Source organism: Lissotriton vulgaris, chromosome 2_1 (assembly GCF_964263255.1).
Source record: "Lissotriton vulgaris chromosome 2_1, aLisVul1.2, whole genome shotgun sequence".
NCBI lineage: Eukaryota > Metazoa > Chordata > Amphibia > Caudata > Salamandridae > Lissotriton > Lissotriton vulgaris.
The window spans coordinates 2,103,940,774-2,103,957,962 of record NC_141687.1 but is presented as its reverse complement, the minus strand read 5'-3'; the positions used below and the strand labels follow the sequence as shown (position 1 = coordinate 2,103,957,962).

Here is a 17,189-nt window from a genome sequence, read left to right as displayed (position 1 = left end):
ACTAACGGGCACTCCCAGGCCAGATGCAGGAATCCTGCCCCCTCCGCGATACATCTGGGGCAGTTGTCCCTTCTATCTTCCGAGTAGCAGCTCAACATCTTCGGAGTGAGGTAGGTGCGGTGAAGGAAGTTAAAATGAATGTGCTCGAAGCGCGTATTACAGGACACCCACCGTGTCAAGGCCCCTATGCGCTTCCACTGGTCTAGTGGCGATCCCAGGTCCGCCTCCCAGACCGCCCATGTCGGCGTCACCGGCTGGGTGAAATCATGCTTCATAGCTGCGTACAGCAAGGATATCAGCCTACGTCCCCTGCCGCAGGACAGGAGGATATGTAAGGTATGAGTCATCTGAAGTATCTCCGGACACTGGGGCCATACCGAGCCACTATGTCACGCAATCCCTGGTAATGTAAATACTGTCCCCCACTAAGGCCAAAGGTCTCCTACGCCTGCTCGTATGTCAAGAAGCTCTCCGAGGTGTACAGATCAGCCAGGACCTCACAGCCCCTCTCTCCACTCACAGAAGGACATATGGTGTTCTATTTCTACCATTGGTGCCAGTATCCAGATCGGTAGATCTCTATGAAATGGCGCCGAGTATAGGATTCTTTCTATGAATCGTTGCCATACGCACACTGTGTGCCTCACCACGTAGGTTAACGCGGCTCCGGCACCCGTCCCATGCATTAACGCCATCTGGAGCTCCTGCACCGTCGCTCTCCCTGCTAGTAAACGCGTTTCCCATACATCCGCATCTGCAAACCACCTGGCAGCTGGTAGTAGCTGCGCTGCGTAGTACGTAGGTCGAAGCGCGGGGCGTCTAATCCCCCCCTCCTCAAAGGAGCGTACGACGGTGTGGAGAGCCACTCTGCTGCGCCTACCCGCCCAAAGCAGGCATGTGAGCAGTGTGTTCAGGGTCTGAAAAATCCTAGGCGGAAGAGGGCACAACATGTTCTGAAGAACATAGTGTCCTTGGCAACATCACCATCTTGGCGACGGCCAGTCGCCCCATCAGAGATGGTGGTAGGGTATTCCAAAAAGACACAGATTGCTGGAGGGACTTAATCACCCAGTCTATGTTGCGGGCCACTGATTGCGCCTCTGTGGAGGCCACATGAATGCCTAAATATCGAAAACTGTCCCGTTCCCAGCGCAGCCCGAGCTCCAGCAAGTTCTCAAGGGGCACCGATTCAAAACCCGATAGTGGGAAAATCAGGGACCTAATACGATTAAGCCGCAATCCCGACACCTCGCCAAAGCGGTCCAGGTGGTGCAGCAACAACGGGAGCGCCTCCCTCGGGGCTTTCAATTAAACAAGGCGTCATCCGCATATAGCGACAGAACATTGCACGTGTCCCCCACCTAGATGCCCCATGGCCTCATCTCAGATCGAATCCTTACGGCAAACTGCTCTATCGCTAGGGCAAAAAGTAGTAGCGGGAGGGTGCACCCTTGTCTCGTGCCCCGTCCTAGCTGCCACTCCTCTGATCTCGCGGCCCCCAAACGCACCCTGGCGCAAGGGGAACTGTATAAGATACGAATCCAACGGCAGAAGTTGGGCCCCAAGCCCATCGCCCGGAGGACCTCCTGCAAGTAGCCCCAGTCGACCGTGTCAAACGCCATGTCAAGATCTATGGAGACCAAGACCGTCTGTTCTTTCCTACCCTGTACCTCATGTTGGATGTGATTCAAGCGTCTCAGGTTCATGGCTGTGTTGCACCCAGAAATTAATCTGCACTGGTCTTGGTGTACCAAATGCTCCATATGGGGTGCTAGCCGGATGGCCAATAGTTTAGTCAAAATTTTGACGTCCGTATTTATCGTGGTAATCGGACGATACGACGACGGGTTATGTTTTTTCTTTGATATCATTGACTCTGTATTGAAGTTTTAGATGTTTTTTTATGTGTCTACTTGTATAAAGGATGGCATAGTACAACATTAAAAGCACTTGATTTATTATTTTGAATGCATCATTCTTGTAAATCCTGAGGAGTCTAAATAAAATGTTTTATTTTGGTTACTGTATTCCAGCAAGAAGTTGAGAAGTTTACGGACATTGAGAAACTCTATCTCTATCTGCAGCTGCCAGCTGGGCCAACCAACGTGGAAAAGAGGTGATTATTGCATTTACAAAAAGAACGCGCAGAATACTAGGCGAAAGTCAGTGTTTGAATCATGAGTGGCACAGCCATCTTAAGGTAGCTCTGCATGTAAGATATTATGAAATATTTAGTAGCCTCAGATTAGGGTCTGCAAAATTGCTGGGAGTGTTTAGACTTGCACTGCCTGTTCTATTGTCTGTAAACATAGGGTAAAAACTAGTACTGGGCACATGTATATTTTTACATTTTGCACTAAGCAGCAGCCAATCTCTACTTAAATTCTCCTGATCAGTTACTGCCTTTTGTAGTTCATTAAAAAGGAAACAAAAACTTGCGGGATCCAACAGCGGGCAGTAGTGAGATTACTGGTTTCACCTCCCATAAATCGCAAAGGTATAACAATGGATAATGACAATTTTCTTATTGATATAAGTAGAGAATCAGGATTTCATTAAATACACGGAGGCTAACATTATGTATTATATTTTTTAATTGCCTATCCTGCAACACATTTGAATAACTGAAACATTACAACAATCCAGGACTGGAACTCCATCAGCCCATAAATAATGTCCACAAACAATTTTCCTCCTCTGATAAATGCACAAGAGAAACTGCATTGCTTCATCCATCTGAAACTTCTTCTCCAAAACACTTTCCCAATGTCTTTTCCTCTCCTTTAATCTGTACATCTAAAAAGAAACACAATGTGATTTGAAACTCCATTTGCAATAATAACTGTTTTCTGTGAAAAACAATCAAATTGTTACATTTTGCAGATCTCAGTTTCTTAAAATCAACTCTCAAATTCTCCCCCTATACTTATTTACCTTTTTTTCTTTTCATTAAAGAGTGGGAGGGATAATGTTAGCTTCTGTGTCTTTAATGAAATCCTGGTTCTCTACTCATATCAATAAAATAATCGTTATTTCATTACAAGACTAGAGGCTACCATTCTGCATGTTTAAATCCCTTCAACACCACATTTGCTATATGTTCAATGAGTCTAAAGTAGTGTTTTGCAAATGTACTCATATTTGACCAATCAGCAGCTTACATTATCTCTTCCAATCACCACCTTGCTATCGCACCTCTCAACGAATGTTCTTTAAATCTTCCTACACTTATACCTGTTTGTTCAATTAGAGATTTAATCCATCTCGCATACATAGTAGCACACACAGCTCAATAAGGCTTAACAAATAACAATAGTAATTGATTTTCACCCAATTGCCTCAACTCTTGACCCCTTCTCTCATACTCTTTCAAACCATCAACCACACATAATGTTTTGCACTCCTCAAACTTTGGATAAAAATACCGAAGTAGACATAGTCTTGGTTCTTTTTCTATGAGGACCATAAACCCTGTTACTTACCTGCAGTGACTTAACATCCGAAACTCTTCAACAATAAATTAAACATAGTAATGTGGTAAATTGATTGAAAGGCTTTTTAAGTCTGAAAAAACATGTTAACTGGCCTAGATGTAAACAAACTCAACACCAAGTTCACATCTCATAAGACATCATATCTTCCTTTAGGAGTTTTCTTCAAACTGATACTCTTCATGGCCCTACACACCATAACGTGTCTTCCTACTGTCTATACACAAACTTGCACATTCCCCTCTGAAATAGCCATTCTATAACAATTCATAGTCCTGTAACTAAAACCTCTTTTGAATTGTTCTACCCAACTATTCACTACCTCTACAACAGGAACCTCCACAGGATCCAAACTCCTCTGCATGCACCAAAGAACCACAAGTTCCCTTATAGCTGTGTCTAGTGCCCAAGATTCCTTCAGCAACTCGACAGCTCTGCTTGAAAGTCCTGCAAAATCTGCAGCTCTCCGGAAGGTTTAAAGTCTCGATCTGCACTAACAGTTGTTCTTCTCCTTCTCCATTTTTTAACAAACCTTTCCTTGCTGTAATCAGAAAAGTAATTTTACAAGCCAATTCAATTACCGTAATAAACCATACTTGGGACACCCAAAACATAGTCACCAATACAAATAGACCTCTCTTTCTGATTACCTTCAGAAGAACCCTCGGAATCATTGCAAATGGGCAAAAAGGATAGGCGCGCATCTCCAACCAATCCTGTTGAAATGCATCCACTGCAGATGCTCTTGAATCTGGAATGAAACTGAAATATCTAAATATTTGAAAAGTCAACCTGCTCGCAAAAAGATCTACATCTATAGGCCTCCAAATCTTGTCAATCCTCTTAAACAGTTTTGATCCAGCTGCCAATCACTGTCATCTTTTAAATTCCTTGAATTATTTAATTTTCCCCTCTAAATACTCCGCTTTCAAATCTATTATGTGCTCCTAACAAAAAATCCACAACTCTGTCGCTAAATTGGATAGACAATGGGACCTGCTCCCTCATAATCAATTTATGTATGCCACCGCTGACACATTGTTCTTCCTCATCAGAGCAGTATGCTCCTTCAACATTTCCTTGAAATTTTTCAGCACATACAAACCTGCTGTCAACTCCAAACAATGTATATGTTGGTTCCTCTATAATGCTAACCATGTTCCACCAGTCTCCTTATCTTCCAATTGAGCATTTCATCCTTCCATACTTTGATCTGTCTCCAAGACAAAGTCAGGCAGACATCCAAAAATGGCCCGAGTATTCCATTCTCCCAAATTGTGCAATCACCAACATAACACCTGTCTTGCTTCCTGATTATTCATTACCATGTCGCCATACCACAGGCCTCAGCCTTTACTCTCTGCAATACCTGATAATGTAAAGCCCCTGGAAAAATTATTTAAATGGACGATGAAAACAAACCTATCATCCTTGCCAAATCTCTCAAAGACAAAATCTCTTTTCTTAACACATGTACTACCTCCTTCTTGATCATCTTCACCTCCTTTTCTGGTATCATCTACACTACCTATATTATATATAGATATAGATATATCTATCTGGAATACAAAAAACTCTAACTTCTTAGAAGGTGTCATTATTGATTTCTCCTCATTGATCATGATATCTAAAGACTCCAAAATCTATTTCATTTTCAACAATTGCACCTTCAGTTGCTCGATATCTTGAGCCATTATCAAAATATCATCTAAATACACTATAAGCTGAATTATTCTTTCTCTCAAATGCTCCGCCACTGCTCGCATCACCTTGGTCAAACACCAAGGAGCTGAAGATAGACCGAATAGTAGACATAAAAAATGAAATAGTTGATTTCTCCACCTGATCTGCAAGACCATCTGACTTTTGCCCTCCCATCGGGACTGTAAAATAAGTATCCCTCAAGTCCATCTTCAGCAACTAGCCGTTCGGCAACAACATATCCCTTAACAGATGTATTCCCTTTATCTTGAAATGTCTGTGGTCCACAAATTTGGGCAAATACCTCAAATTTATCACCGGTCTCTATCTCTTGTACTTTTCTGCCAAAAAAGGGTGCTTAGAAACCCTTTGGCATGTTATTCTACTGCTCATATTGCGCCCTTTCCTGTCATGGAATCTATTTCACCATCCACCGTAACCTTCTGTTCCTGAGTCACATTTAATTCTCTTTGATTCCTTCCTTGCTTTGGTAACTCCACAAACTATTTTGTACCCCCGAACATTCCTTAATACCAAGGGATATTTAGCTGTACTTTCCCATATTTTCACAAAATCTTAGTCGTCCTCCCACTTTTCTTTTGGGAAAAAGCAAAGGTAATCTAACATGCTCATCCTGAAGAGTTTTGACCTTGTCCACAGCCAACTCTGATTCTCCCACTCTTTCCTCTTTGAGGGAAGAACCATGAAGAGTTTGGGAAACCTTTCCCAAATCCTCTGTACTGAAAATTGTATTGGAACCTTTGTATTTCTCGGCCAACTGATGGTCCTCGTCTGCTGGCAATTCCAAAAACACCTCCTTCAAACACCTTCCTCTTATTCGATTGTGCCTTATCCAAGGCCGTATAGGTTGGCACCCAAACTTTTAACTAATCCGCATTTTGACTTGCTTCCTTACCTGCCAAATCCGCTAGATTTGTTCTTATTTTTATTAGGATGGTCTTTCTTCTTTATACCATTAAACCTGCATTTGAGTTACCCAAATAAACGGTGCTCTGTGACTCGATCCTCTCAACAATTCCAAGCCTACAGGCATATAATTTAAATGAGCCTCTTCTGCCATGTCCATAATTGGTGACAGCGTACCCAACACATCTGCCCATTTTAAATAGGAAAGTTATAATTTCAGGGTCCAAATTAGGTGTGAAACTGACTTTCTCGTCTGTCTCTGGTCTTGAGAATTCTGCCCTCAGTACACATATCACTTCTTTTCTAAAGGCTTTCTTATCCATTCCTTAATAAATCTCCCCACATGTTCCTTTAGCCACGAATCTGCACTTCTTGGACGACAAATGTTATAGGGGGTACATAACTCCTCACCCAATGAGTTTCTTAACAGCACTTTTGACACGGATCCCAAATCATCCTGTAACTCGCCTCAGAAATCATAGTCCTGTTGCAAATCCAAAATGTACTCCTCATCAACCTAATCGACACCTGGTCTGCTACATCCACCAAGATCCAAATTTATATATTCTTCATCTGATTTCTCAGGGGTGTCGCTTTGGACACCTGTACTTTGTGTGCCAATTTGGACACCTTTCTTTTTAACGGTGTTTAAACCATTCTTACCAGATTTGATCAATGGTCCCCTCTCCAAATGCTTATACAGTCTAAGCTTTTTCTCTTTGCTTCTCACAACTTCTTGTCTCCTCATCTGTCAAAGGCCAATATTCTCCTCTACAACCTAAATATTTTCTTTTCCTTTCTAACACTGAATACATTGCATCTCTCACTGAAACTTTAATTTCCTGTTGAATAATCTTTCTAATCATCTCCTGGTTTATTTTTCCCCCAGCAAGTTCTTGTTCACTACTTGCCGTCTCAAGGATCCTAAGTTCACTAGAGGGTGCAAATTTCTCTTTCTACGGCTTAGGCAGAGGCTGTTGTGTCATACAGAGGCCCTCGACTCAAGGCCTTCAAGTTCGTTATTGCACGTGCACCTCTTGATCAAGGGGAGCCAACGTGCAAAGCGTGCAAAGTATATTATCTATTATCCAAACCTAACTGAAAAAAAATGATCCGCCTTCAATCATCTCCTTTTTTCCTGCCCATATTGAATACACTAATTTTTATCATAAACCCAGCATCAAAATTACGTATAAACCCATGACCGCCACAAACACTACTTCCATAAATTGGAAGCTTCAATGTTTCACATTATCCATTCTTTCAACATCCATAAAAGCTGGCTAAGCATTATAACTAAAGTTAACTTATCCCTTTAATGAGCAGCATTTAAAAGAGGAGAACGTTTCTATGTTAAGATTATTCATGGGTTAGTGGGGTTCCAGTTCTGAATTGTTGTAATGTTTCAATGTTTCAGTTCTTTTAAAGGTGCTACAGGACTGGTATTTAAAAGATATAATGCATAATGGTAGCCTTCGGTCTTGTAATTAATTTTTTGTTCGGCTGATTACAACCACCCAGGATTTGCAGAAGCAACTTGAAATAGAAGGCTGTTTCAGCAATTCTGTTAGTTTGCCATCAACCAATCAGAACGTTTCCTTGTGGTTAGATCCTTCTAGTTGGCTGATGGCAATTAATTTATTAGACTTCTGTACAATTAGGGAACATAAGCAGTTCAGGGAAGGAATTAATACTTGTGTTTGTAGTTTGCACACAAAACTGATTTTTTTTTTGTGTGTGTGTTGGGATACACTACGCTGAGAAAATGAGGATCAATGTGGAAAAGCAGAATCTTGCCATTTGCCTTTTTGGTTAATTAGTGATACTGTTAAGGATACCATTTTCTGAATTAGGCGGGGAAGTTGATGCATTAGTGATATACTAGTGCATCATCTTCCCCGTCTAGTTGAGAAAATGGTTTGTTTTAAATTTGTGATTCTTTTCATACTAATTTTTAAACTAAAATGCATTAAGTGATGCCTATCTTTAATTATGCACTAATTGCTCCAATCGTCTTTCTCTTGTTTGATGGGAACTGTGCATATTTGTTTGTTGGTTAGGAAATATTTCTGCTGTGTCCCAGCCATGTATCTAGATGCTATTCCTCCACTCAGTGCAATACATCTGTACCCGACACATATAGTAGTATTTGAGTTGACTAATTCATGACGTAGACCATTACTTTAAAGACTGTCTCTGTGATATTATTGATAATCATCAGAGTGAACACCAATACTTAAGTCATTATTCCCTGTTATTTTTGGAACCACTGTGCCAAAGAAAAGAATAATATGTCTAATGGTGTTAGGCAGAGTAGTCTTTTGTCGGTGGAGTTGCATTGAGAAACCAGTCAGTGATTTCCCTGCACTTCACATCATGGATTCACATCAACCTTATAGATTGACACACCCCCCTCTTTTTTTATTTTAATCTTTTCAGTATCTGATATTTTCCTCTTACGTTATTTAGTTTTTTGCTTGCTTGTGTGATCTCTAATATTGCTAAGGATGTTTTTGGTTGTTGTCTTTTTTGGGTATTTGACACTTGTTAAGTTTTGTATGCTTTGACAGTGATCAAAGTACCCAGTCATCAAGCCGTGCACAGCAAATGCATGCCTTTTCTTGGATTCGGAATACCCTAGAAGAGCATCCAGAGACGTCACTTCCCAAACAAGAAGTCTACGATGAATATAAGTAAGTTTTAAATGTTCTTTTTCTACTGATGTTTCTTTGTCATTTTGCATTGCTGGTGTTTTGGTTCTTTACTAGGAAACATTCAATGATGGAGAAACTATACGTGATTATATATTTTCTGCTGAATACTAATAACCATAAATTCCCCCTCTTAATGTACTTCCCAGGCACCAAACTGGATCTGGAACTTTTTCTCAGCAATGCTGTAACATGCCACTAGGTGGCGCGGTCTGTCTCCATGCTGGGTCCCTACCACCTTGAAACTGATGGAATTGAGTCGCGTAAAAGTACCGCCACTCATGCGCTCTGATTTGTCTAAAAGCACCACTCCTTTGCGCTAACGTCAGTTCCTTTCTTTTCACACTTTCTGAACTAGATCACGAGCTCCGCTTCCAAATTAGTCGGCCTTATGATGAGTTGTTAAAAAAAAAAGTGTGCTAGGGAACAATGTCCTGCTAACTCTTCCACAGTCTCCTTCAGGGTACCTGAGTATGCAGCCGATTTCCACCATCTTTCCCGGTGCACTCAAGGTTTCCAGAGCCATTGGCAACATGCAGCAAATCAAGGACTTAACAGAGGACATGCTTCAAATTGTGTGCACTTTTCCGGCTATCTCTGTCACCCCCCCCCCCCCCCCCCCCCCCCACCCATCCTGGTCCGAGAGAATTTTGGCACCAGTAACAGATGTTGTGTCGATGGCCTCAAGGTCCTGGCTGGGGTGTAGGGTATAATTCTCTTCCTGATGTACTGAGCCCCACTATTATGCAGAGCCTTTAAGGCCCACACAAAGCGTTAAAATCAATCCTGTTTTTCATTGAGAACCAGTGAAGGGTTTTCAAATGACTCGACATGTGAGTCCTAGGCCCAGCCATAGAAATCGCTCTGGCTGCCGCATTTTCACAACCTGAAGTCGTCCCAGTAAGTAATACGGAATGCCCAGGTAAAGTACATTAATGAAGAGAAAATAGAAAATGCCCACACCTCATGAAATGAACAATTATTCAAAGAAGCACGTGTAACTGAATGACACATGTGAAGGTACATTTATTTATACCAGCGACTAATGTTTTTTTGAATTTTTTCAACAAAATATTTTTTGAAAAGCAGAAAAAGAGGGGTAAACCCACACAATCAACACAGTGATTATACAAATACATACAGTTATTAACAATGATGGACAACAACAATTGATGAAAAACATGGGAACACAGAACAAAAAATATTAACACATTTGATGATTCATGGTTACATGTGAATGCCTGTTTTAAAACCACCAAAGCAAAGTGAAAAAGGGGCAAGAGCTTGTACAATGTTCATTAACATAAATACATTTAATGTATAACTACGCTCTTGCACAATGCCGACGCGTTTCAGGTTCGAGCAGAGCGTAATCGAACCCTCATCAGGGCTTTGTGAATTGTCTGTGTAGAGAAGAAAAATGAAAAGAATGTTGAAAGCCAAAGCTCACATGAATCGATTGAATTCATGAGATTATGAAAAAAAAGGGGGGGGGGGTACCTGTGGTTATCAGGCTCCTGAGAACTGATCGATGGACAGGGGGCGGTACCTCAAAGGTTTTAATTCTAAAATGAATAGAGCATATGTTGTTTAGGACGTTTCATGTAATTACAACCTCATTTGTACCACAAATGATTGGGGAAATCACAAATGAAAACCTACCTCTATGTGCTCCGTCCGGCGCCCCTTAGAGGGAGGAGATCGAGGTAAAAAGTCTTTGTGTCCTGTCAATTAGAAGCAGAGGCTAGTGTTGTAATATCGACCTCAAAAGGACAAATTTGACATTATTTGTAAAAAATGGGGCCCCATACCTTGCGTTTAATGTGTAGAAAAAGCGGTTTCCCTCTAAGATGAAATCAACGTGGTGATTCTACCTAAGAAAATAAAAATGAGCGTCACGACGGCTAGACATAGCCAGCATTCGTAGAATGAATCAAATACGGGTGGACAGTGGCCTACCTGGGTTCGCAGCGGCAGTCGTGGCGGCCCAGGGATCAGAAGACGGAGTGTTTCAATTAGCCTCCGTAAACGCGGCGCGCTGCAGAATGGGGACAAAAGCGCAAGCAAATTAGACGGCTGGGAGCCATCGGTTTTGACGTGAATGAGGGCTCCCGTGGGGAGCGGGTTTCTTACCTGTCCTCAGACAGTCAGTATCCAAATGCGAGGCCTCTCAGAGAATGCCCGGCGTTACGTGGGGCCATTTTGGAAATGTTAGATAAAGAGTGATCAGCGTCCCATTGAATTCTGGGATGTGTAGTCCCAATTGGAAAAATACAAAGTCGCGCCGGATAAGGTTCAATTTTACACTCACGGATGGGAGAAATTAATAAAAAACAGAAAAGGCAGGAAAAAGCCATTATGTGGGGGCTCATTATGACTGAAAGAGGGGGTCCACCTTATGAATACAAAACAGGGGGGATGCAAGGCAGAGGGGGGCAAAAAGTAGTTCGCAACCAGGCCATTGTTAGAAAAAACAGCTATATTATTGATAACTCAGACATGCTGTTAAGCCCTGTAAGGGTACTATTAAACTTGAGAATCAGGTATGCTTCCTTCTGGAGTAATACCTTGTCGACGTCTGCCGGGCGCTGTGTTGTACCAATTGTGAAGAGTACTGACCATTTAAATTCCAGCTCGGAATGAGATTTATCAATAAAATGTTCCACCATGGGGGCCGACAGGACTTTCTTTCTGATCCTGGACCTGTGCTGGCTGATGCGGAAATTGACTTGCTGGTTTGTTTTCCCGATGTAAATCTTGGGACAAGGACACTGGATGACGTATATGACGTTCTTGGTTTTACAGTTGGAGAAACCGGAATGCTTCCATTTAATCCCTTGGTGTTCGAATTCGTTGCCCTCAATCGTACTAGTGCATGCTACACAATTGCCACACCTATGGTGTCCATCAATTGGTTTCAAATTCCAACAAGACAAAATATCATGTTTGGATTTTGGCAATGACACATCAGCTCTGACAATTTGTTGTCCAATGCTTTTATTTTTCTTATAGGCAAAAATAGGCCGGGGAAAGGGGCATTCTAAACCGTCAAGGAGATGCCAGTTTTTTAGAATTGTTTGTCTCATTTTGTGTGTGTCTGGACCGAATGTGGTCACGCATACCAACCGGTCTAATTCTTTCTTTTCTTTTATTTGCAGCAAGCACTCTCTCGGTGTGAAGCGCGCTCTTTTGTAAGAATTCTTGAGTAGCTTCTTGGGGTATCCTCTGTGTGTCATTTCCCCACAGAAGATTTCCGCATGGTGGTCAAAATCACTAATCTCTGTGCAATTCCTGCGAATCCGCAGTAATTGCCCATACGAGAGATTGGTCTTTAGATTTCTCAGGTGGTGACTGCTATGATGCAGAATGGTATTTTTATCAATAGCCTTCCTATAAAGGGAGGCCTTCAAGAGTCAGGTAAAGTACATTGGCATAATTCAGCCTTGACATAATCAAGGCTTGGACTACCATCTTCCTATGGGACAGTCGTAGCAGTGGTAAGAAGTTCCTCATCATTTTTAAGAGCCTAAAACACGTGCCAGCCACAGATCGAACCTGCGACTTCATAGAAAGATCCGAGTCGAGCATGACTCCAAGATTTTTCATAGTGGCGAAAGGACTGGATGGAGAAGGTTGATCCTGGGGCCACCAATTATGCTATTCATCTCCAGGGGTATGACCAAAAAAAATTACTTTGGTTTTGGCAGAATTGCATGACAATTGGCTCTGTCAAAACCAATCAAATACCTTAGTCAGGCATTGGTGTATTAAACTTTCATTTAGCGGCTCATCCTTTTCATACGTGAACAATAGTTGGGAATCATTGCCGTAAGTTATAATCTTAGCCCTGAGTTTGTCGCTAGATGTGCCAGTGGTATCATATAAATATTAAAAAGAGTCAGACTCAGAACTGAGCCCTGAGGCACTCCGACATTCAGCGGAGGAATATCAGCTGAAAAAGGTGGGGACCAGAAAGATTGCCGACAGCCTTCCAAAAAAGAGGAAAACCACCTAAGTACAGTGCCCCCGATCCCAAATTCCCTGAGTCTGAAGGAGTCGTCCGTGGGGCACAGTATCAAAAGTCGCCTAGAGGTCCAGCAGTATCAAAACTGCCTTACCTCCTCTATCAAGGGTGGCTTGGATAATTTAATTGACTTCCAGTAAGGCCGTTTTGGTACTATAATTAGCTCTGAAACCCGAATGACTAGGATGAAGAGCATTTGTGGCCTCAATGAAGTCCGTGATCACCATATTCACATACTTCTCCAACACCTTGGCGAAGAAAGGGAGCAGCGTTATGGGCCTATAGTTGCTAACTACGGCACGGTGAGCTGATGGTTTCTTCAAAATGGGGAGGATTATACCCTGTTTCCACCTCACTGGGACTTATCCATCGGACAAAGAGAGGTTCAGAACTTGATTAACCGCTGGGTTCAGAACCTCAGCAACAGATGCTATTATTTTTGCTGGTCAGGGATCCGAAGGCGACCCAGATTTTAACGCCTTCATGAAGTTAAGTGAGGTATCCAGAGAAACAGGAGGGAACCCCACAAGAACTTCCTCCCTGAAATATTCTTTGGAGTCTGGCACAGCATTCTGATTGATGCAGATGGACATATCAAAGGTGTCTTATCAAAGAAAAATTTCGCCATCTGATTCCTCCATTCACAGTTGGGAGTGAAAGGACTCTGGGTAATATTGAGGGAAACAAAGTCTTTCACAATCTTGAATAGTTCCCTACTACTATTTCTAGCACAAGCAATTTTAGTAGCCAGGAAACTTTTGTTCTCCTCGCACACTTTTATATAGGGCGCTTTCAGTGCCTGTTTATAGGTGTCTTTACTCAGAGGGTCAAAGCGTTTCCACCATAAACGCTCTGGGCATTTACAAGCACTTTTACTCTTCCTCAACGCCTCAGTGAACCAGGGAGCAGAGGTATTTCCCTGAGTAGCCTTGCGCATCTTTAGGGGAGCAAGATGCAAGGCCCAGTCTGCAGCCAGCTTTCCAGAGCGAGTGTTGCATCATCTAGGGACCCTTCCACAGGGATAGGATGACGGTCTAATATGTCTGTCAAAGAATCGGGCGTGATTAGCTTAAAGGATCCGAATTCCTTTGTTTGTTGCATACCGTGAGACCAGGCCCTATTAGACTCTTTTTCCAGCCAGAAGGTAAGCAAGAAATGATCGGACCAAATAATAGGAAGAGAGTTGTCCAGGTCAATGTTACATATTGAAAAAATCTGGTCTAAAATGTACCCCTTATCGTTAGTGGGAGACAACACATACGGAGCCATGCTAAAAATATTAAGTGATTCACATAACTTCTTGGTCTCTGGGTCTTCCTTTTTGTCAAAATGCAAGTTAAAGTCCCCGAGGACCATGCATTGACTAAATCTAGCAGCAATGGGTGCTACTGCATGGCGAATAGACTCTAGGATGCGGGCGGATGGCCCAGGCGGTCTATATATAATCGCTCCGGCGATTGACTGGTGGACAGAGACTGACAGATGAAATCCTACATCCTTTCGCTCCCTCCAGGTCAGTGATAGGTATAGCCGAGCAAGGGAGATAGTTCCTATATATAATTGCTTCCCCCACCCCCTCAATTACCTTTTCTGGTTATCATATGATCAGGGGGTATAGCGTTGGCGAGAGTAGGGTTTGATCCCTTGTGGAGCCAAGTGGGCCCTTCACTGGTTTTAACTGACCATTAGAACCCATTCCAGGTCTAGTAGCTTTTCGGGTTTAGACACTTACTCCCCTTCATCTGACCAGCATCACGTGCCACTCATTGATGCCATGCTACTGGTGCTGGAAGAGTATCCAATTCTAATCAGAATGTCTGACATCCAATCCAACTTCTGCCCAATCTCGACCAAAAGTCCTCAACTGAAAGGCTACAAAATTATTAAAGTGCCACTGGTCATCATGTAGCCTGTTTCTGTATGAATTCCATCCACCAAAGCAGTTAAACCAACAGGACCTTTGTTATCTTTTCGCATCTGACTCTGAAAAAGGTACACGTCCAGAGGTAGATGATGGTAGATGGATCGGGGAAGGTGATCTTCCCCCTTGTTACTATTATGACACGTCACCGAGATCTTGTTGGTGGTCAGAGAAGACCATGGGCAAATCTGGCTCAAATAATTAATGATGGACAGAATGCAGCCAAGTATGTGATTTGCCCTGGCCTATATGCTACTGACTCCCATCAGGAGATCATTTGCTGCAATGCGTGGATGTATTCCACTGGAGTTTCTGGAGCTGTGCAAGCCTCTTTCATGGGGTATACCCTTTGATGGCCCACACTTTTTTAGTGAAAATGACCATTCTGCCCTAGAGCATTTTAAGGACAGTCTGGCCATGCTGCGCTTCCTGGGGATGTCTTGTCACCAAGCAGTTCCCACATCCATTCAGGAAATTCGATGGCTACTCCTCGGGTTGGCATAGAGACAGCAACATTTGCCCCAGCCTATGCAGCCGTCACTTCAGTTCTTCATAGGCAGAGAAGGAGGGCTGATAGGCATCACGCAGGCTAGGAGGGCAACCTGTCCTCCTAGATCCCCTCTCCAACAGGAACAGAAGGATTCAGCATTTTCACCCAGAATGGTGACCCATTTGGTCCAACAGATAGTTCATTCAGATCGTTCAGCATAGTTATGCCTTACCCTTACTTTTCGCTCCACTGCATCTTTCCCCCACATCTAATCGCCTTTTAGACTAGAAACTTAGTTCTGTTGCCTGAGATGTGAGTGTTGGTCTCCAAAGGTGCTGCTGATTAGTTTGGTACTTGCAAAGAGGAGAGGGCTGTTATTCTAGCTGTTGTAGAAAAAGGACACAGACCTTTGGCATATATTAACCTGTGAATGCCTTCTTGAAGATTTAAATGCTCTCAATAGACCAGATCGTTGATTCTCTGGCCTGCATGGTCTCCTTGAACCTACAGGATGCATACTTTCATATAACCATCCTGGAGTCCCCGGTTCAAGGCTGGCTTGCTGTATTTCCAGTTTGCTGGACTACCTTTTGGCCTCACCAGTGCCCCATGGTTGTTCACATAAGTGATGGCGGTGGTTGATACACCTTCGGAGTTTGGGGAGGCCAGTCTGGCTGCTTTATCACAATAGGTCCCAAAGCAGATCCTTCTCCCTTCCACAGCCAGGGAACCAAAACTGGCCTTATCAAACAGCTGATTGTGATGACCAAAGTTAACTGCATTTTATCTGCCACCTGAAGTGGTCGATGTCATCCTCGATGCATGCCCTTTCGCAAAGTCCATTTACCCTAGTACTAGGAGAAATTTGTGGTCTGATGTGGAGTCTGCCAGACACACTCTTTACAAGGATGTTCTTTTATTTGTTTCGTATTTGGCTCTGGAAGCCTTGTGGTGGGCATTATTAAAGTTTATTTCTCTGGCCTTTCTACGTTTGTCGGATCACCAACGATGTTTAAATCATCTGAATTTGATGAGGTTTATTAAAGGGTTAACACACACGTTCCCTTCCAAACCATTTGTGATGCCAAAGTCGACCTTAGTTTGGACTTGGTGTTTCTCGTGTATGACCTGTGAGTTGAAACACAACTGCTTTTTTCATCTTTTGACTTTAAAGACTAGGTCTTGAACATTGTGATAACTTCAGTATGTTGCATGAGTGAACTTCAGGCACTGTTGGTGTAACTGCCCTACATCCCCTGTTTTCTGAACCTACTGGGGCTGAGGACTCGGACGGCCTGCTTGCCAAAAGTCATGGCTCCTTTCCACGTTGGGCAATTCATCACTCTCCCAGTGTTTTTTGCTTCTCCTCACCCCTTCAGTAGGTCCATAGAAGGGCTTCAGGTTTATACATCGATCATACCAATGATCATCGGGTGGATGATCAGCTGTTTGTGTGGTTCTCTGAGGGGAGAAGGATGGGTAGTGGTACAGGAGAGGACATAGTACACTGGCCAAGCAGCATGAGCAAGTCCATTCCACATGACCATAGGCTGCTACCACTGTGATGGCGCACAGAGTGCCTTTCCTTGATATCTGCCGAGCTGCGAAGTAGGCATTGGTGCAGGTGTTCATGAAACACTGCTTCCTTGACAACCAGGTCTAATGGGAAGGACACCAGACCTGCAGGACTTTTTGATCTGAGTCCACTCCACAAACTCCAACTTAAGGAGGTACTACTTTAGTATCTATTCTAACATGAGAAATTTGCTTTTAGAAGTACCCAAGAAGAACTAGTTAATTACCTTTGGAAATGCTCTTTCTGGTGGATGCTTTATCTAAATGCTTATAGGTCTCTGCTCTTCCACCTCCCTGTTTTGTAGAGTGGCTTCTTTTTCATATCTGAAAAGATCACATGTTCTGAATC

The 17,189-nt window shown here is 42.8% G+C and overlaps 1 protein-coding gene across 4 annotated transcripts in view; it reads left to right on the top strand.

Moving 5' to 3' along the window:
* Nucleotides 1–17,189, top strand: part of RFX7 (regulatory factor X7) — a 494,781-nt gene that overhangs the window by 265,139 nt on the left and 212,453 nt on the right. For 2 of the 4 annotated variants that reach the window (XM_086958347.1, XM_086958346.1), the window contains exons 3-4: nt 2,034–2,116; nt 8,690–8,812. In XM_086958347.1, coding sequence (XP_086814473.1) covers nt 2,034–2,116; nt 8,690–8,812 — 206 coding nt within the window. Of the gene's footprint in view, nt 1–2,033; nt 2,117–8,671; nt 8,813–17,189 lie in introns of all 4 variants that reach the window. The other 2 variants (XM_086958345.1, XM_086958344.1) reach the window with 1 other exon arrangement.